Here is an 18,853-nt window from a genome sequence, read left to right on the forward strand (position 1 = left end):
CTTTCATTGAGCACTTTGTTGGCGATGTTTTGGTTAGAGGGTGAGTGTACGTACACGTAATACTAGTGCAGTGTGGTGTGGAGAAGAGAAAATTGTAAAGAATGTTTTGCTGTTGCCGAACTGTGGGAACGGAAAACGGCGCACTCATACGCGCTCATACGGTGTTGGTATTTGTGTTTATAGGTGCGCGTGTGTATATATATACGTATGTATATATGATATATATGAATGGGCAATGTTTAAACGAAAGAATATTTCTGTTCATTTTGGTATTAGATATTGCACTTTGCGTATGTATGTGCGCTCTGACTACATACTATGTAAGATTTTCTGACCTTGCGCGCTACGAGACACGAACACTTACAATCAGATGGTTAGGGACTGTGAGTAACAGCAGATCGTAGAAGTGTCGACAAGACGCAAAGCCAAGAGGCAGCAGAAGTCAGTTAAGCGGCCAACAGCAGCTGGAATATGCGATGGTCGCTGGTCGCTGGTGTACCGTACTATGTGTGACGTGTTGATTGAGCGCTCAATGGTTGGTGTAAGCGACGGCTGCTCATAGTTTTTCGTCGTTCGTTGGCCTTTGGCCGTTTCTAGGTGGTGTGCTGATGAATTCTGCCGTTCAGTTGTTGGATGGTCGGTTGCCAGCTTGACGTGCTGTGCTGTGGTGCTGTGGTGCTGTGTCGTGTTTGTGAATTTGAAGTGAACAAGGTACTGAAACGACTGCGCATTACTATCAATAATTAGCGCAAAATTAGTGGAATTACAACAGAATCAATAAAAAAGTAACCGATAATGGAAACTAATATTCTGAAAATGTTCGACATTATTAACTGTTAATTCTCAAGTATGCAAATGTACGTAGATAAATAAATTAATATATAGACATTTGTTCGAAGTTCGAAAACTGTGCGATTTTCCGATTTACACAAATGAATTTAATGATAGGATGGAAAAAGGCGAAAAAGTGCTTGTAATGAGAATAACATCTAAATGTAAAAGTGCGAAATAAAACTGGAAATAAACGCATATAATTAATAACTAAAAATGTTTGCGAACTACGCAGTTGACCAACTAGCTACGACGTGAGCATGGAGCTTGGCGAGTGCTCAGCTATTGTCGTTGGGGAGGAATTCGCCGATCATGCCGTTCATGGCGATGGTGTTGACAGTAATAGAGTGCAGCTCATAACAAAAACAAAAAAAAAAGCCTGACTTCAGCTCAAATGCCTTTCCGTGGAGCTTTTGGTGGTTTATGCTACTGGCGCAAGAAGTGTCAGCGCCGCAATTGTCGTATCTTTGTTTCGTCGGTTCGTTATTTGGACACACGAAAACTATTCGTTCTACCGAATTGTTGGTCGCTGTACGAATGCGCTACCGAAAACCGAGGCGGATTCGGAATTTAACGACAACGAGTAATGTCGCCGAAACTTAAGTTCTTTAATTGTTATTATTATTGTTAGTGTTGTTGTTGTTGTGGTTGTAGTTGTCGAGAAGGCCAGCCTCGTCGGTATGGTTGACGACTTTATAGCGCCACTTGCGCCACTTGAACAACTAATTTAGGGCGAAAGCAAGAACAACAAGCAGAACAACAATGACGACAATAATATTCATAACAACAATAAATGAGGCTAAGACAATAAAGTGAAAATGTGAACTTTGAAACAAATGATTTTTCTAACCAATTTAAGAGGCCCGATATACGCACACACACATAAATGTACGTATATATTAAGAAGACGAAACGGRGCGGAGAAGTGGATTATATTTGGATGAATTTAGCCACGAGAATGCATATATTTACATATATTGTTGGTATAAAATAGAAGGCAATGACAATCTAAAACTGGATCAATGACAATCGTTTTTATGTGAGATCGTGCCACGCAACAAACCGCAAGGCAAACATAAGAGATTAGGTCTAGAAGTGGACAACTGAAATGTGCTATCCTGATTTAAATGTTGTCTAATCTATAATAGTAACATGGTGATATGATGTATTTCTTATATACTTACATACTTGAAAATATCTGCTGGGAATGCGTTAGTAAAAAAACACGCAAAGATTTCCTGCTGGGTCTGTGACGACAATGCGTACAAATTTAAATAATTTGTAAACATGATAATAGAGAGTATAAAGAAGCTCAACTGCGATAGCAAGCTCAAATGCCAAACAACAACAATAATAATAATAAACAATCAGAAGAAATTAAGCAATCAAAAGTAACACAATTGTAGTCGAACAAATAATATAGAAAAGGGGAGCGCGGTAGCAGAAACGCCATCACCACTTTGCAAATGAAATGGAAATTGAAAAGCCCAGACAACGACAATAACAACGACAGCAACCACTTCAGCGAAAACACTTCCGTCACAATGAGTACTACGAGCAAATGAAACTAAAACAGACTTTGCACCAATTTTCAATGGCACGAGCGTCGAGAACATTGAACTATTTTCCACTTTTTACGCCGTGTATATATTTTTATGGAAAGTGTTGAGTTATATCGACGCCAACCGACTTCTACGCAAATATATGCACCTATTTAAAAAAGAATAGATATAAACACACGGACCTGCACACATGCATGCCCAAAATCGTGCTTGTATGAAAACGTAAGCGATTCTAAGTAAGTGAGCAGCGGAACAGTGAACAGCGAACGAAGTACTCTACAATCAGAAATCAACGAGCAGCAACAGTCAGTAACTTACTAGCAACGTCTCGTCTTCCCAAAAAAACAAAATAATAATATTATTAATAATAATGAAGAACGACTGAGACTGTCTTTGTTTGTAGCCGAATGGAATGGCATGAAACGGAGCCTGAGACTGGCACGGGAGTGAGGTGAGTTCTCAGCAATAAGTGTATGTTCCTAAATGTGTGTTTCTAAAGTATACGCCATCCTTAACTATGTTTACATATATACTTAATTACGTTCATGCATATAGCTATACGTATATGTATGTATATAAATATGTTTGCAAGTATATTGGTCCAATTTGTGAGCGTTGCGAACTACTCGAGATTGGTTGTTGTAGGAGGGGTACGTTGACTGAGGTTTGGTTTACATTAGGTTGGTGGAGGACGGCGAAGGTGTAAATGATGTAGTGATATTGGCGTTGGTGACAAAATCATTCCATTGTCTTATCTGATAAAAGCGCGTAAGCTTATTATATAATTTAAAGAGTTAAAAGTATGAAGAGCTGGATTTTATATAAAATAAGACATGTTTACATAAGATACATAATTATTTATATCACATATAAAAATTATATATAATAACACGGTATGCGTTCTTAGCTGCAAAGCCCCGCTTACAGGTATTATGGTTAATGCAAATAATACCCTTGCAGCTTTGAACAGCCTAAAATAGAAGGGAAGACGATTTTAGCCATTTTTATAAGTTCAAACATAGTACATAGATATTTTGTATCTAACCTTATACGTGATGTAATTAAATCAGCTGTTACGTTGACGGGGATTCCCCCAGGTGCATAAAAATTAGAAATGTCTGCTCTCAGCAGCTATATTGCGAGCAAAACTGTATCCTAAAAGAGAAATGACTTGCCTATATGACAGACATATTTACATATAGACATGTATACAAATGAAATGAGCTTCCAAGCTCAAGTCAAGTGCCGCAAAATACAAAGAGCACTGTGATAAGCTCATTGAGACGCATGTGACCAATGCATGGACGGCGCGCTGTTTACAATAAGTTATTTTTTCGCATTAAAATATGATTCTATTTGTCAAACGGTTTCTTTATATTGTGCGTAGTTTTATCGTTAGATATGTAGTTCAGTTGACCAAAGATATGCAGAGGCGGACATGTAACAGCAGTAATCAAACCGTTTATTTGATATGAAATGTACATACATATATGTACATATAAACATAGCATTCAATGCATGATCATGCAACATGAAAATTATAAGCTCACACACACTTACACACATATCTGAAGATATCAGTGTAAATCAAACAATGCTTTGTTTGCGTGCAGATGAATGAATTAATTAAATGTCTCGCTACTTAAGAAAAACGATATGCGTTAAATATGATTACGCAGTGACTATGACACATATGCAATTATAGACATGTATGAACTCAAATGCCAGTGTGTGGCACACTTGAGAGTACATATGTACTTATGTTGTAGAGGTAATACTGGGAGAGTGTCCCGTTGACAATGAGCGAATGAGTGCGAGCGAGATAATAATTGTGTTGGTGTGCGCTTTGAGCAATGTTGCCAGATCTACTAAACTAATACTTCACTTGTCATCAGAATAAAAATAGAGGATCCTCAGTTCGATTCAATTTCTCTTGAGCACTCATTGTTATCGATCGATTCACAAGGTATTCCAATAAATTGATTAGCTTAAACATATATGTATGTACATAGGAAGATCACGCTTAATCGGTTTCAAAGTGTTGAAATCTGCGGAATTTTTTTATATGTGGCCTCGTTGAACATTACATAGTTAAAAATATATCTAGAAGGCGAAAATAGTGAACTCATTGAAGTAGAAGCAAAATATTATCGATTGCTGATATATCTACATTTCTTTGAAACCTACTTTTAGGCGCATTAGGAAATACTATTCTGAAACCTAAAGCTAGATGTGAACTTTATGTTATTATATTATTCCAAGCGCTTTGTTTTCACTGATACGTATCTTAAGTAATTTGTGAGCAGACAATAGCGAAATTTGCACTTAAGCATTAAGTGATGATTTCTTAATACATACATATATATGTATGTACATACAAACAGTATATATGGAAATAGGTTTACTTTCAATGTATGTCGGTATCTCAATTTGTTCATAGCACAAAATCGCTAACTCAACAGGGTTGGCGTACATGCCTACATATATACAATACACACATGGATATAAGTACATATGTATAGAAATACTATGAGAAACCAGATTGAACAATTTCAACAATTTTGGCAATTTCTATAACACTAAGTGCTAACCATGTACATATGTATGTGGCTTTGTATATATTTGTATGCATATTAGCCTTACTTTGTCTATGTATGTATGTAAATATGTGAGTTTATAGCAGAGCTTTAGAGCGAAATGTGGAGCAAACGTTCAAATGTCTCGAGCGAATCTACTCTCGATGATGGCTGACTTGTTTTTACATCCATATGTTTGCATATATTTATATATGCATATAATATATTTGCCCATTGTCGCAAATTTAAATGCGCAATAAGTTTTTTGCATATGAAAATACTCAAAAAATTAAAACTCTACATAATAAGCCTGCATATCTGTTGTATAGCTTATAGTTATACTAATTGATTTACAGTTTCATATGATTTAATACAAAACTGAAGAAGTGTTGCCTTTGCTAAGTTTATTGCATTCCCTTCAAAGGCCGCTGATTACAGGAAACATCATTTGGAAAATTCTTTTGAATATGTTTTTAATGCAAACGGTGGAAAAATAATAGTAAAATTTTTGCATACTTTTAGGTGGAAACATCATTTGGAAATTTCTTTTGAGTATTTCTTTATAGCGAAAAATACTGTAATATATTGCATACTTTTAGGTGTAGTGCCGTGTTTGGGTTCTTAAAGTTGCGAGTTTCTACCTTTGCTTGACAATTTAACAACGAAGCGTAGCAAAACTGAATGTGAATCACCCATAAGTAATTTCTAATAACGGGCGTCCGCCGGTGCATTTTGCTTAAAGGCGGATATTCAGCGCTGCTTAATCTCAATGTCATGGCAATTCAATTCACTTTCTCCGCAAATACTTTGCCATATCAATGATGCCGCATATTCATTGAGTATTTTCTTTGCCTCTAATTCATAAAAAAGAGTTGAGATTTACTCTGAATTTGAAAGTTGAAAGAAGCTAAAGCTACAAATTACAGTTACAAATCGTATAAATATATATATGTACATACGTACTTTTGACACCATCGGATTAACCGAACTTTTGTTTAGTTTAATATTGCATTAAAATTCGTAATTTAACCACTTATGTATTGTGTTTGTTGTTTTTTAGTATTGAATTTTTTTTAAGACTGTTTATTTCGCTTCTCTTCAATTTGCCATACAAATTTTATGCCTCCATTTTGATGACGCACATATCAAGAGGCGGCCTTGTAATGTTTTGACGTCAGTTCATTGAGACTTTTGCGCTTTTTATGTGAAATTTCACCTTTTATAATATCGTCCCTGAGGCGGAAAATGAAGATGGGAGGCAAATACAAAATTTCAATGTAAATAAGTGCAAATGTAAGCAGCAGATAAACATTTACATACACACATATATGTATTTATTTATATAAATAACTGTATATCTATCGCAGGATAGATCGGAGTAGTGCAGAAAAAGTTACAATGGAAGTATGGTGCTCCGATTTGTAGAGTTTTATTTATAAACAGGTGAACATGCTAAACATTTCACTTGTGCTTCCGCGTATTTATGATATATGTACATACATATTGGTTTGCGAAGCTAAAAATGTATTTTCCACTGTATGAATGGAAGAAAATTGAGAACTGTCAATAAGTGCCAACAAACACAACCAATCTTCTCGGCATACCTGAAAGGCTCATCTCGCCCTTTTTGACAGATTTATCTAGTTGATTAAGCGCTGTGATACTAATACAGTTTGGAGCTAAGATACAGCGGTTATATTTGGACTTTATAATGGGTTTTCAGTACACCGACAAGGACAGCAAACGACGCCATATCTTTTCCGTTCTTTTGACATTTCTCTTCAGTAAGGCCATTTCATTGTGGAAGGATACACGACTCAATGAGCCAAATTATTAAATTTACAACCGAAATTCAGACTTTCGAACTTTAATGACGCTATGTCCAATTTATGGTCGTCATATTCGTTATGTCATATCAACAATTGAGCGTTTAGTGGAAAAATTTGAATGCACAGGCACAATACAAAATGTGCCAGTAAACAAAGAAGTGCGCGTAGTGTCGGGAATATTACTGCCGCTAACGCATCAAATGAGGAAGACCCAAATCAGTCTCTCACATGTCGTTCTGTATGCATGTGACGTTGTACTGGCGAACCTTGCGAAAAGATCTTGGCCTACATCCTTACAAGATCAAATTGAAGCAAGAACTGAAACCGCTTGACCACCAGAATCGTCGTAAGTTCGTGAATTGGGCTGATAAAAACTTGAAATTGAACCCGATTTTTATCGAAAAAAATGAGGCTGATTTCTGGCTGAATCGCTTCGTCGTACCGTTTATGGACCGGCGGTGTCATTGGGCCATATTTCTTCCGTGATGAGCAAGATCGGCACGTTTCTGTGAACGGGAATCGCTACCGCTCAACGATAACCGAATATTTTTGTCCCGCATAATATGAACTTGAACAACATGTGGTTCCAACAGGACGGCGTCACAAGCCACACAGCGAATATTATAATCGATTTATTGAAAACCGAGTTTGGTAAACGTGTTATCTTACGAAATAGTCCAGTCAATTGGCCGCCTCGGTCGTGCGTTTTGGTGCCGTTAGTCTATTTTCTGTGGAGGCTTGACTGTGCTCTGTGCTATCAAGGTAGCGACGATTGATGAACTCGGTATGAATATCGGACGTGAAATTGCAGCAGTGTCGCTCGATTTATGCTTGAAAACCATCTAAAATTAGATTCAGTGTTGGTCATGCAAAAGAAATCGAGTTCCATACATAATGACATCGAATGTACTTTCACGGGAATATCCCAAAGCGTACTTTTGTTGCGCTCTTATTGAAAAACTCGGTTTACGGAGCACGACAACTTCAGCAACTGTTACGATTCTAAGGAAATTAGCGAAATAATTAATAATAGGTCTCCGGTTATAAAACTTTTATCATCTTATAATGAATATAAACGAGAATGACATGAGATTTTGCATTTCCGTCCCAGAATCCTCTTTGAAGCATTAATATGTTGCGACATATATTTATATTGTTCGATTGTTTTACATACCGTTATTTTTTTTATCTCATGAGTTTTGTCGCAAATACGAATTTCTCGCAACTATAACTGTTCTGTCTAAAGTCTTCTGTTAATCACCTAAAAAACATGCTACGGCGGAAATGGAAGTCCGCTAATGTTCCGATTACGCACTCACAAGCATATATGTGTATGTAAGTATGTATATACAATATATACGAGCGTTGTGTGCGTCGACAGTTGAAACCCATGGCCGGCAGCGGTGTTTCTTCTGCAAACATGCACAAATTAAGAAAACTAACTATAAAAATCGTACTCCTTGTGTTACTTTGCCGGAATTGTATTCGTAATTTCAATTACTTGTGCGGTTGAAAAGCAATTGTTGTTGTTGTTGCTACACTTTTTATGGCCAATTTGTTCCCATATCGAGCTAGCTATTGTTGTTGGGCCACTTCCTTCCTGTGAAGTAGCAAAAAAATTACTTGAAAGAGTGTGCTTTGTCCGATATGAGTGTATGCGCATGCGTATGTTGCACCTACTTACATTTTCACTTCGCTTCACTTTTCGTTTGGGTTTCTGTTTCTATTTCTATTTGTAGCGCATTCGCGCTTCCACTTCCTAAACTGCTTGCTTTGCCTTTTCGTCACAAATACATAACTACAGAAAACCAAGCGCGCTCTCACACACACTTATAAATTACATATATGACTTTGTGTATATGGGTTTGTTGGCTGTCACAGCGCGCATATTACGTAACTTGCAGTGCATTCCAATTATAATCATGCGTATGCAACCAAATGCTCACAACACACAGACGTAGCATGTATAAAAGCGCCGATATATTTATATAAACTTCACAGTTACCCATGTAAATGCCAGCATTTGTGACAACACTCGCCTCCATAAATTGTGTGCACCATATTTCCTCCATCCATGGCCACCAGTAGCAGCGGCAGTGAAGCGCTGAGCCGCAGTTCTGCGCTAGCACTTGGATGTCATGCGATGCGCCGAGGTGCTGGCTGCAGTTTGCTTCCCACCATCTGAACAGTTGTGTGTGAGTATTTTCATTTTGCCTCCATGAGTGGTGACGACGGAGGAGGCCACTTCCTTTCGCGCTTCATTTCTCCGCGAACTGTAAACAGCGTGTGCCTTCCCCGCATGCATGCCGCTTATTGTTGACACGACGTCCATTGCTATTGTTATTGCAGCAGTGTACCGCACTGGTGGCAGAGTTCACTTCCGTTGCCGATTTTATTGCCGTCGTGTTGCTGTGGTCGTTGTTGTGATCGGTTTGCTATCATTGCTCGCCGGATTATGGGGTCTTCAAATAAAAACACACAAATATAAATGCTCTACCATACAGTTGTGCGTATGTATGTATTTGTATGTATGTACATTTATGCATAAACACTCATAAGTAGTAGCTTGTAGGTGTTGCAATCGATTTATGTGTGCGTTGGCTGTGTGAATCTGTTTGTTGTTTAATTCATTCATGAATTCATGTTTCGCCGTCCCCATTGATAAAGCGAAGCGTCGCGACTGGATTGGTGTCTGATTACTGGCACCTCTGTGTTTGTAAGTACTCGCTTATTTATATGCGCATTAGGGTTATTCTAAAATGTGGCGAATATGTGCCAGCTTTAAGCATTAGAAGAATGTGAGCTGCGGTTGATGTTTGGAAATGGCAGCAATGCGGCGAAGATAGCGAAGTGCACTCAGTCTAATGCCTACGTGATTGTTTTTGGAAAATAAGTGCAATAACATTTATCTCTAGGAAATGTATCGAAGAAATGAAAAGAAGATTTTTGACAGTGACAGTCTGGTCGTCCATTCATGATTAAAATGGAAGTTAAACGAAAGGGTGAGTGAATTCAAGTATTTGCTCCGAGGTCCAGGTAGAGTTTTACGCAGTTATTTCGAAATCATGAATTTATTAATTGGGTTAGCAAACAAGGTAAGCGTTGCAGGTAGTGCTAAACTCACCGAAAGTGTCAAATTTGAAGAAGAGTTGTCGTTCAGTCATTATGGTATATGCTATGTTCATAAGCGTGTACTCACGTCTGATTGCTGCAATCATGCTCGCATACACCCATACACATGCGTTTTTCTTGTGTTAAATTGTTAGTTATTCAATGAATTCATTCACAATTGCATTTTTCCCACATATTGATTGTGCTCATTCGTACTTCCTATACGTACATACTTAGATGGCGTTTACATAGGGACTATTTGTCGCTCACTATCGGCAGATACTCTTTTGGTGTCACTTTGTGCGTTCACACGAGGATTATAAATCTTTCGCAAAAGTTTGTGCAGTTCGGCTACGCGACGCCTAGAGTGTGCTTCATTTTATGTCGGCCTCATATTTTATTTAAAAGGAATTATCTTGAAAGTGGAGGAGAAGAATATGTATAATACCTGCTTATAATATTTTCATAGAAATACTTTATTCGGAAATACCCTAATCCATGAGAATGTATTGAAAATCCGCTATAAATATTTTCAAGGCCATATTTATGACGGGCGTCTTCGACCCTTTGGGTAGTATTAAAAGCCCGCAATCTTGTTACTCTCTAGCAACGAAATGTCACGGGAAAAAGCACAAAGCGTGCCACACGATTACTTAAGGCACATTCCTTTCGTCTTTCCTCGTCGTCCTACCCTCGTCTACAAAAAACCGATGTGGGCAACAAAAGAGTCCGTGTGTGAACTAGCAATTATTGTCACACTTACCATACATGCATATACATATATGTATATATGTATGTACATACATGAACTGTTTGCCTTACACATAACATTTATGTTTGCTTTCGTTTCATTTTAGTGCACTCTTATCTGTAAACCACGATCTACACCGACTCGACACCAATCCACATGAATATCGAACACTCACACACGCAATCAGCGATGACACCGTTTTACGAATTCGCTTCGCCGCTTTTGCGTTTATTGAATGGGATAAGTACATCGCCATAAACAGATATTGTATGGAGCTGCAAGCAAGTATCCCAAAACGAAAATAGAAACCGAAAAAACTGGAAATTTTCAAAATGAAAACAAACATTGTGAAAGCAAAGCGCAGCTGATAAGCTGTAGGTACCCACACTATGTTCCGTCACCATCTGCAGCCAGAACATTCAACGCTCCGGGTCAATACTCGTGGTAGCGCGCAATGCTCCTCCGGACAGTTGATTACCCCATACCCCATAATCGTCGGGGTTTTTATGCCGTTATTGTTGTTTTTTCAAATGGCTGGGTGAGTGTGCCACCACTTCCGGTGTTAAGGTATTTTTAGATTTCACTATACATTTACACATAATTCGTACTTACATACATGCATACATACACACATGCGTAAACATATTAGTATGTGCTGGCGTTTTGCTTCCGTTTCATGCGCGTGCTTAAAAAGTATGAATGAATTACTTATTCGCTGCTTAAGTGGTCTCATTGCACATAACGAAGTGCAAGCACTGATACACATGCAACTACATACATAAATAGCAACGCTCGTACGGATCTTGTTGTGAAAGAAACTGTTTGTAGTCGCTTTGCTTAAATAATTTAATTAAGAACGACCATATTCTGTTAAAGGCAGGGCAGTTGCCTGACCCGGTCATATTTTGTAGTGTAGTTCGATTTAGAGTGAAATTTATGGCGTGAAAATGAAAAATATTTGTCAATGAACGTAGTAGCATCGCTATATTAATTAAGTAAGTCTGCATCCAAGGACTATATAAGTAGTTGACTCTGAGGGTTTGCTGTTATTTCATATCTAAAAAACTTTCCAAATATCGAACAGGGTATATTGAGGGCTTTCATGGGGTTTCTCTGGTAAGAAATCAGCCTTTTTAAACATTTTTCTTATATAAAATTAAATATTTTATTAGAATTTTTTATTGTTACAAACATACACTATTAACATAGAAATTCTGAAATTTTTGAAACGCCATTTCCGGTGACCTTTCGGAAAAAAGATGCGCCTGCGTTCGCAGGATAACTCCTCACAGGATCATCTAAGGTGAAAAAATATATGTGTTTTAATTAAAACCTTAACTTGGAAAAAATAACTGATTATTTGAGTTTTGGCAGACGTTTTCTAAAAAAATTAAAATTTCTGTGAAAGTTTCGCGATTTTTTTTTACAATAGTTGTAATCGAAAACAAATCTTTCGTCCAAGCCTTTAAGAATGGTATCTGAAAAACCTGTGAAAATTTTCATTTCGAAAAATCTTGCCAACCGACTTCAAGAGCACAGTTTCGAGAAAAACACTTTTAAAGGCGGCACACTTAGCCTAGCACAAGTTCTCAAAGATGTTTCTCCGAAGCTATTACTCAGATCTTGAAAATTTAGTGCAATATTCTAGATACTATATTGTAGAATTTAATATTTTTGGAAACCCGTAAACCCCTTAAGTTCGCAGAAAGTTTGTAATGTCGGCAAGGAAACGTGGGAGAACTTATAGTTGACTTTGAGATATAGCACTGAAAATTGATCGTTTTTTTCAAAGAAGCTGCTCATTTTTCGGATGCCATTCAATTCTGCCAGAATCAAATTCTTGCATGGAAAGTTTTTTTTTATCTTAGAAGATATCTTCACAAAATTTGGTATAGATTATTATCCAAAACGTTACTATACAATATCTGAAAAAATATCTCAGTTCTGACGCCTATAGCATTTAGCTTTCTCTATAAAATAGTAAAATTTTTTTCTTAATTTTGTTTAATGTTCAAACAAGTCAGCTCTTGAACCCAAAACGGTATTTCGAACATTTTTAATTGTATTTATAAGTTAGATGTTCATACTAAGTTGCGTTGCTCAAATTGACATGTCGTGTTTATTAATGGAAATATGAATTTTCGGAATCACATACCATATATATGTACATACATACATACGTTTTGAATTTGCAAGAATTTTGGTTTATTCGCCCAATTAGTTAAAATGGATATTTCGAGCATAGAATTTTCTTTCGCTTTATACACACTTATACGAACATACATATGTATGCGCATGTATGTATATTTTAGGTATTTTAAGACTAAAAATGTTTCATTTCGTCTGCGCTGTAGATAGCGGCATATCTGCGACTGAAACCGTCTGAAAATGTAGGACAAACGTCATTGACGCGACCACAGACGCCTCTGCCGACACCGTCTGAAGCGGTAAAGGCGCATGAGAAATGAGTGGAATGTCCACACGCTGAAACCACTGAAACAAAAGCCAAAGTGAAAACAATTTATATATCATCGGTTGCTAATCTCGCGTCCTCGTGGACTTTTAACGTGAACGCACAGGCATGGTTACGCATCCATTAGTTAATTAAGGGTATGTTTGTAATTATTTAGATACCGAATATCGAGTCCTATAAGTTTCTAGATCCTTCATATAATTTTGAAATTTTCCCATTCATTAACGTATAAGTATTGTTCAATGCAAAAATCATTATAACAATTCCTGATGCGATGCGAGTACATACATATGTAAATTATACTTATACTTATAAGTGGCTTCCAAAATTGTGGAAAATTTTAAGAGGTTACATGGGTTTTCTAAAGTAAAAAACACTATTTTTTCAACAATTTTTTTCTCGTATAATATAAGATGCGCTCGCTTAGGCAAGAAATACGTGTTTTAGTTAAAATCCTAACTGAGAACTTGGACCAAGGAAAAAAACTGAAAATTGTATTTTTGGCAACCATTTTTACAAAAAGTATGAAAATTTTATTGAAAATTTCGCGACTTTTTTTTCCAAATACATAGTTGTAACCGAAAAAAATCTTCGTCCAAGTCTTTAAAAATAGTATCTCAAAGATCTCGGTTGAGTAGTTTTCGAGAAGTCTTGCCAACCGGCTTCAGAAACAAAGTTTCGCATCTTTTCTGTTTTTAAGACAAATTGTGTAATTGTGCTGAAATTCGACCATTTCTGACTAAGAATTCGGAAGATTGCGGATTTTTTTAAAATTCTTTTAACTTGTCGATAGCTTCTGTCGGGTATATAATTTATATTAGGCAATATGGGCAATGGATTCATAAATTTTGGTCCCTCGGCATATGCATATAATATACTATAAAATATATTGTTGTTGTTATATGAAGTCTTTTTTTTTGCGCAATATGATTACGTCATAGAAAAATTAATGAGGATTAATTAACGACTTAAGGTCTATTATGTCATGCTTTGGCCGGTTACCGTTCCATATGAACACTCTAGATGCCTTACCGATGCTGTACAATAATAAGGGAGAAGCGATGCCACTGTGAGGAGATGCACCGAGCTGCGACTGCGATTAAAGGTGATATCTGATATCAAATACAAATGCAACACTGACTCGGCATTTTTTATCTTTGAAGTACTACAAATACCGTAGCGTCGTTATTGTAGATTTGGGATTATCTACAGCTCATATACTCATACATAAGTATGTTCATTTGATTGTCTGTAAGTAAATCTGCATGAGCACTTAGCGCATCGCTAAAGAAATACAGCTATACAAAACGACCAATGGGACGTACCGGTGGAAGCGCAGGCGCCAGCAACACAATGCAACGCTTGATTAGATCGTCGATGCGCTACAATAGGAGCATTAGGCAAAGATATCTGCTAGACACAGCAGCGATAGCGTGGGTACTGTAAATGCAAAGCTACTGAGGAGGCGGCTAGGGTGTGGAGCTCGGATGAATGGAAAACAGTTAATGAGTTCGGTCTACGTCTGCAGCCGGAGATTCATTTGCGCTATTTGTGTGGCTGCATTTGTACAGCAGCCATATACACACATGCACAAATGCATACACGTACAAGTGTATTGATTGTGTGAGTAGGTGCGCTTGTGTGTGTTATTGTGGATGTGGGTTAAATTTTATGAATGAAGGCATTCGTGTGAATGCATATGCGCACATGTGTACTACACATGCAGCTCGCTTGCATCCATAGAAGTGTGAGTGATCGCAAAGCGCCAACAGTGCAAGCAAAGTGCTGTGAGCGGCGTTTGAAAGCCCGAAGCGCCACCTACACATGCAAGCACATTAGTATCTGTTTGTATTCATGCATATGTGGATTTGCATGTGTGTAGGAGATGTATACGTGCATTTAAATCTGCATTTGAATGCTCTTTAAGTATTTTCAATGAAGAGTAATTGCAAGCGAAGAGTAAAGCGAGCACATAACACAGATGTGCAAATGTAGTATTTATACTTATACTAACACAATACTGTATTTTATTTGGCAAAAGAATGCGCCTGCAAGTAAGAGTTGCGAATTTGGGGAGCACAATGTTCAATGGGCTAAATGGTCGCTTTTTATACTCTTGCACCATGTTGCTGCAGACTATTATAGGTTTGTTCATCTAACGGTTGTATGTATCACCTAACACTAATAGAGATAGATATAGGGATATACATATACATATGTATATATGTAAAAATTATCAGGATGACAAGACGAGTTGAAATCCGGGTGACTATCTGTCTGTCTGTGAAAGTTGTATATTGAATAAAGTTGTGATATCTCAATGAAATCCTCGCACACATGTTCCTTGGAAAAAAGTAAGACGAAGTTCGTAGATGCGAGTAATCGGGACAGTGCCACGCTCACAAAACGCCATTAATCGAAAACATATGAAAGGCCACAAAATTTCACGAAAAATGGCTTTATGGTGAATATCGGTAAATTTGTGGGATATACAACCGAAATTAAGAGAGAATCCTTTCCTGACACTAAAATCTCTCTGTGTATCAAAAATGGGTTAAATCGGGTCAACACTTCTTTGAGCCCCCATATACCTAATATAAAGATTTTCGAACTTCCGTATGCTTCATATCGCATATATCGGCCAATATGTGAGTTATCACAATGAAAATGAGATTGTCCGTTTTATATTTCATACCATTGGTGATTGTATGTGAGATACTTTATAAAACCCAGGGAAATTTATTTTTGTCTGTGTCATGATGATAGTGTGTGATATTGATACTTAATATAAAATGTTGCCAGCAGCTAAAGGTATTTCCCGGCCTTTCATATTTTTGAAGGTTGGGAAAACATAAAATGTATGGTTACACCCGACTTAGCCCTTCCATACCTGTTGTATATACATATATTTATATATGTAAATATATACAGCATGTGTAAAGTGAAAAAATCTTTTTGATTTTACGATTTCACTAATTATATGGATCGTTTCGTAAACTAAAATCTAATAAAATTTAATAAAATTTATTTATACGTTAGACAACTAACCGACTCAACCTCCCGCAAATCATTACATACTCGTCAGTAACCACCTAATACTTCAATTTATTTGACACCTTCATGCCTAAAGGCACTTGCTACAAACTGCATTTACAGTTTGTTTGGCCATAGAAGAAGAGTTGCCTGCAAAGTCATTTGTATCACACATAATTTATATACTCCTCACTCAGATCAAAGTATTCGCTTTGATTACAATGCACCTGCTGTTTGTTATGATTGCACTTTTCGAAAACTTCAAAACGAAACGAAGACGAAGACCACCGGCAAAGACGCCGGATGCATTGATCTGTTGGCGGCGTTCGTAATTAACCTCCTGGCAGGTGGGGCATTGTGCTCCATAGATAAACAATGGCGTGACTCAGCGCACATGCATGCTGGGTATGTATGTGTGTGTGTGACTCTTTGCATCAGCTGTCCGTTGTTGAAGTCAGCTGCTTCCAAAAGTGGTCCAACTTGAAGGTGTTTTTATGGGAGCGTATGTGTGTGCTGGTATACGCGGATGATGTCAGTGAAAGCAGTTAAAATAATTAAAGTAATAGAAAACAGCAGCAGCAAAAAAGCTCGCAACAATGCAAACACGCACATCTCTGTATGTTCGTGCTAATGTTAGTAACTGCAAAATGTTATGAGTATATAATCCGCACATTTGTTGCCAACCACTTACTTATCTGACGAATATTGTACCTATATATGCATATATACAGCTATAGTCAGAGATTTGGTGCACATGCATAAGTAGAAATGTTACTGTTATTTATAAGAGGGCGGTATTTCCATGAATTTATTATTAGTAAATGCGTTGGATAGTAACAGTTATCATTTCCATTCCAATGTTGTTAAGTTGATTTTTGTCATAAATTAATTGGACATTGATAGTTAGGTTAGAAGTCTGATCAATGATCACGTGGACTGGCATATGTAGTCCTTTGTGCAGCCATAGAAAATAATAGCTCCTGTGCTCGGAATTACAAATTTACAAAGGCGTTTAATTCAATTTTTTAAGTCTTGACCTCTTCCTAAGCTTTCGCGAAGCTCAGCTATGCAGTAGTAGAACACAAGAGGATGCGGGAGCACCGACCCGGTCAAATTCTACCGACAGCGGTTCTATGGTGCCTTTTCTTTCTAGCTCATCAGCTTTGCAATTAATGCGATTCTGCGATTGAGCTATGGCCCGGCACCTATACGAGTCTTATCACAAAGACACTCGATGCGATTGATAGTGAGGTTAGGCACTCTTCGACCAACCCTGAACGCACTGTAAATGAGTTCAAGGCTAGTATTGCCGCTATGGTATCTGAGTGAATGGTGACTTCTCTACACCTACCTTGATGGCTGCAACCTTAGCTTGGAAGACACTGCAATAGTTAGGAAGAGTGAAACTGAAGAGAGCTCCCGACAGTGAAAACCTCCATCAACCATTCCCCCAAGCTTTGACCCATCCATAAAGAAGCTCAATGTTTCTCTACTCCAACAGCTTATTCACACCCACAGCTCCCATCTCAGTATATGGTGTGAGAAGGAGCCGTAAGAGTTCGGTTTGGCGACTAAATGATCCGGTATGCTGTCAAATTGTGTGAGGATACCAGAGTGTTCAGATACGTGTCTAATAGCTACTTTCGCGACACCTTTCGGAGATGTCCACGGGCATTATGTTGTAACACTAGTAAAGATAGAAGGGAATATTGATAGCTTTGCATATCGTGATCTACTGAGAAATAATGCTATGTCAGTAAAGCGGATCTTTAAGCACGTTATATACTAAGCACACAGCAAAATTAGTATAAAACTGGCAAAATAAGAGTTTAACTTTCTTTAAATGTAACATTATTAAGTATTGCCACTCACAATACCAAAGTGCGCTAAATATCTGTCCATAGCTGTATGTACATACATGCAATACATATATGCATAGTTGCACGCACACAAGTTCACATTCTGTGAAAAAGAGTGAGTGGGAAGTGGGCTTGTTTGTATGTTTGGTTGGTTCGTTAGTTGGCGAGTTATGGAATCGTGTAAAAATTTTTATGAATGAAATTCACGCGAGTTCAATGAACCAAGCTTTAGCACTATGCGCATATGTAGCGAGCATGTGTACGTGATCGCATTCACATGAAGGCATGTATGTTTCGCATGTATATCTGCGCACACTCGTATATAAATATACCATATACAATATATAAACAGACAGACCTATATGTACATATGTACACATGTAGCCAAACGTTTCATTCATACTTCGCATAACATTGTTGTTGTAGTCGGTTGTTGTCACCGATTATGGTGCATAATGAATACTTAATAATTAGGTATGTTTGTATGTAGGTAGCACTGCATTAAGGCTTTGTGTGGAGTCAAGTTATATAGTACACCATTTCAGTATATGGATAATTATTGAACCAATACTTGCGCGTTTGTTATAGTTGCCAATATGCACCCACACAGCGGCGGAGAGCAGTCAACTGCACATTGGCGGACAACTGCCAGACGTCTGCACAAACCGCACAGTGCAATGGAGCGCCACAAACAGTTAATTTAAATGAAAGAATTCTTAGATCTCATTGTGCCTGTCCCTAACAAGGTCTCTTCGGCGTTGGCGTGAATAGATTTGCTTTTAATTTTACAAATGACACTACTAACTATGTCTTCTTATGTGAAAATAT

General features: G+C 37.5%; 1 protein-coding gene across 3 annotated transcripts in view; it reads left to right on the forward strand.

Annotated features, from left to right (window-relative positions):
• Positions 1–387: 387 nt before the first annotated feature.
• LOC108970940 overlaps positions 388–18,853 on the forward strand; it is a 32,559-nt gene continuing 14,093 nt past the window's right edge. For 2 of the 3 annotated variants that reach the window (XR_001993512.1, XM_018936672.1), the window contains exons 1-2: positions 388–2,844; positions 10,767–11,198. Coding sequence is in view for 2 of the 3 variants with exons in the window: in XM_018936672.1 (XP_018792217.1) it covers positions 11,050–11,198 (149 nt within the window). In the remaining variant the exon portion in view is untranslated. The remainder of the gene's footprint in view (positions 2,845–10,766; positions 11,199–18,853) is intronic. The other variant, XM_018936674.1, reaches the window with a different exon arrangement.

The sequence above is a fragment of the Bactrocera latifrons genome, unplaced genomic scaffold (genome assembly GCF_001853355.1).
Source record: "Bactrocera latifrons isolate USDA-ARS-PBARC rearing strain unplaced genomic scaffold, ASM185335v1 scaffold_316, whole genome shotgun sequence".
NCBI lineage: Eukaryota > Metazoa > Arthropoda > Insecta > Diptera > Tephritidae > Bactrocera > Bactrocera latifrons.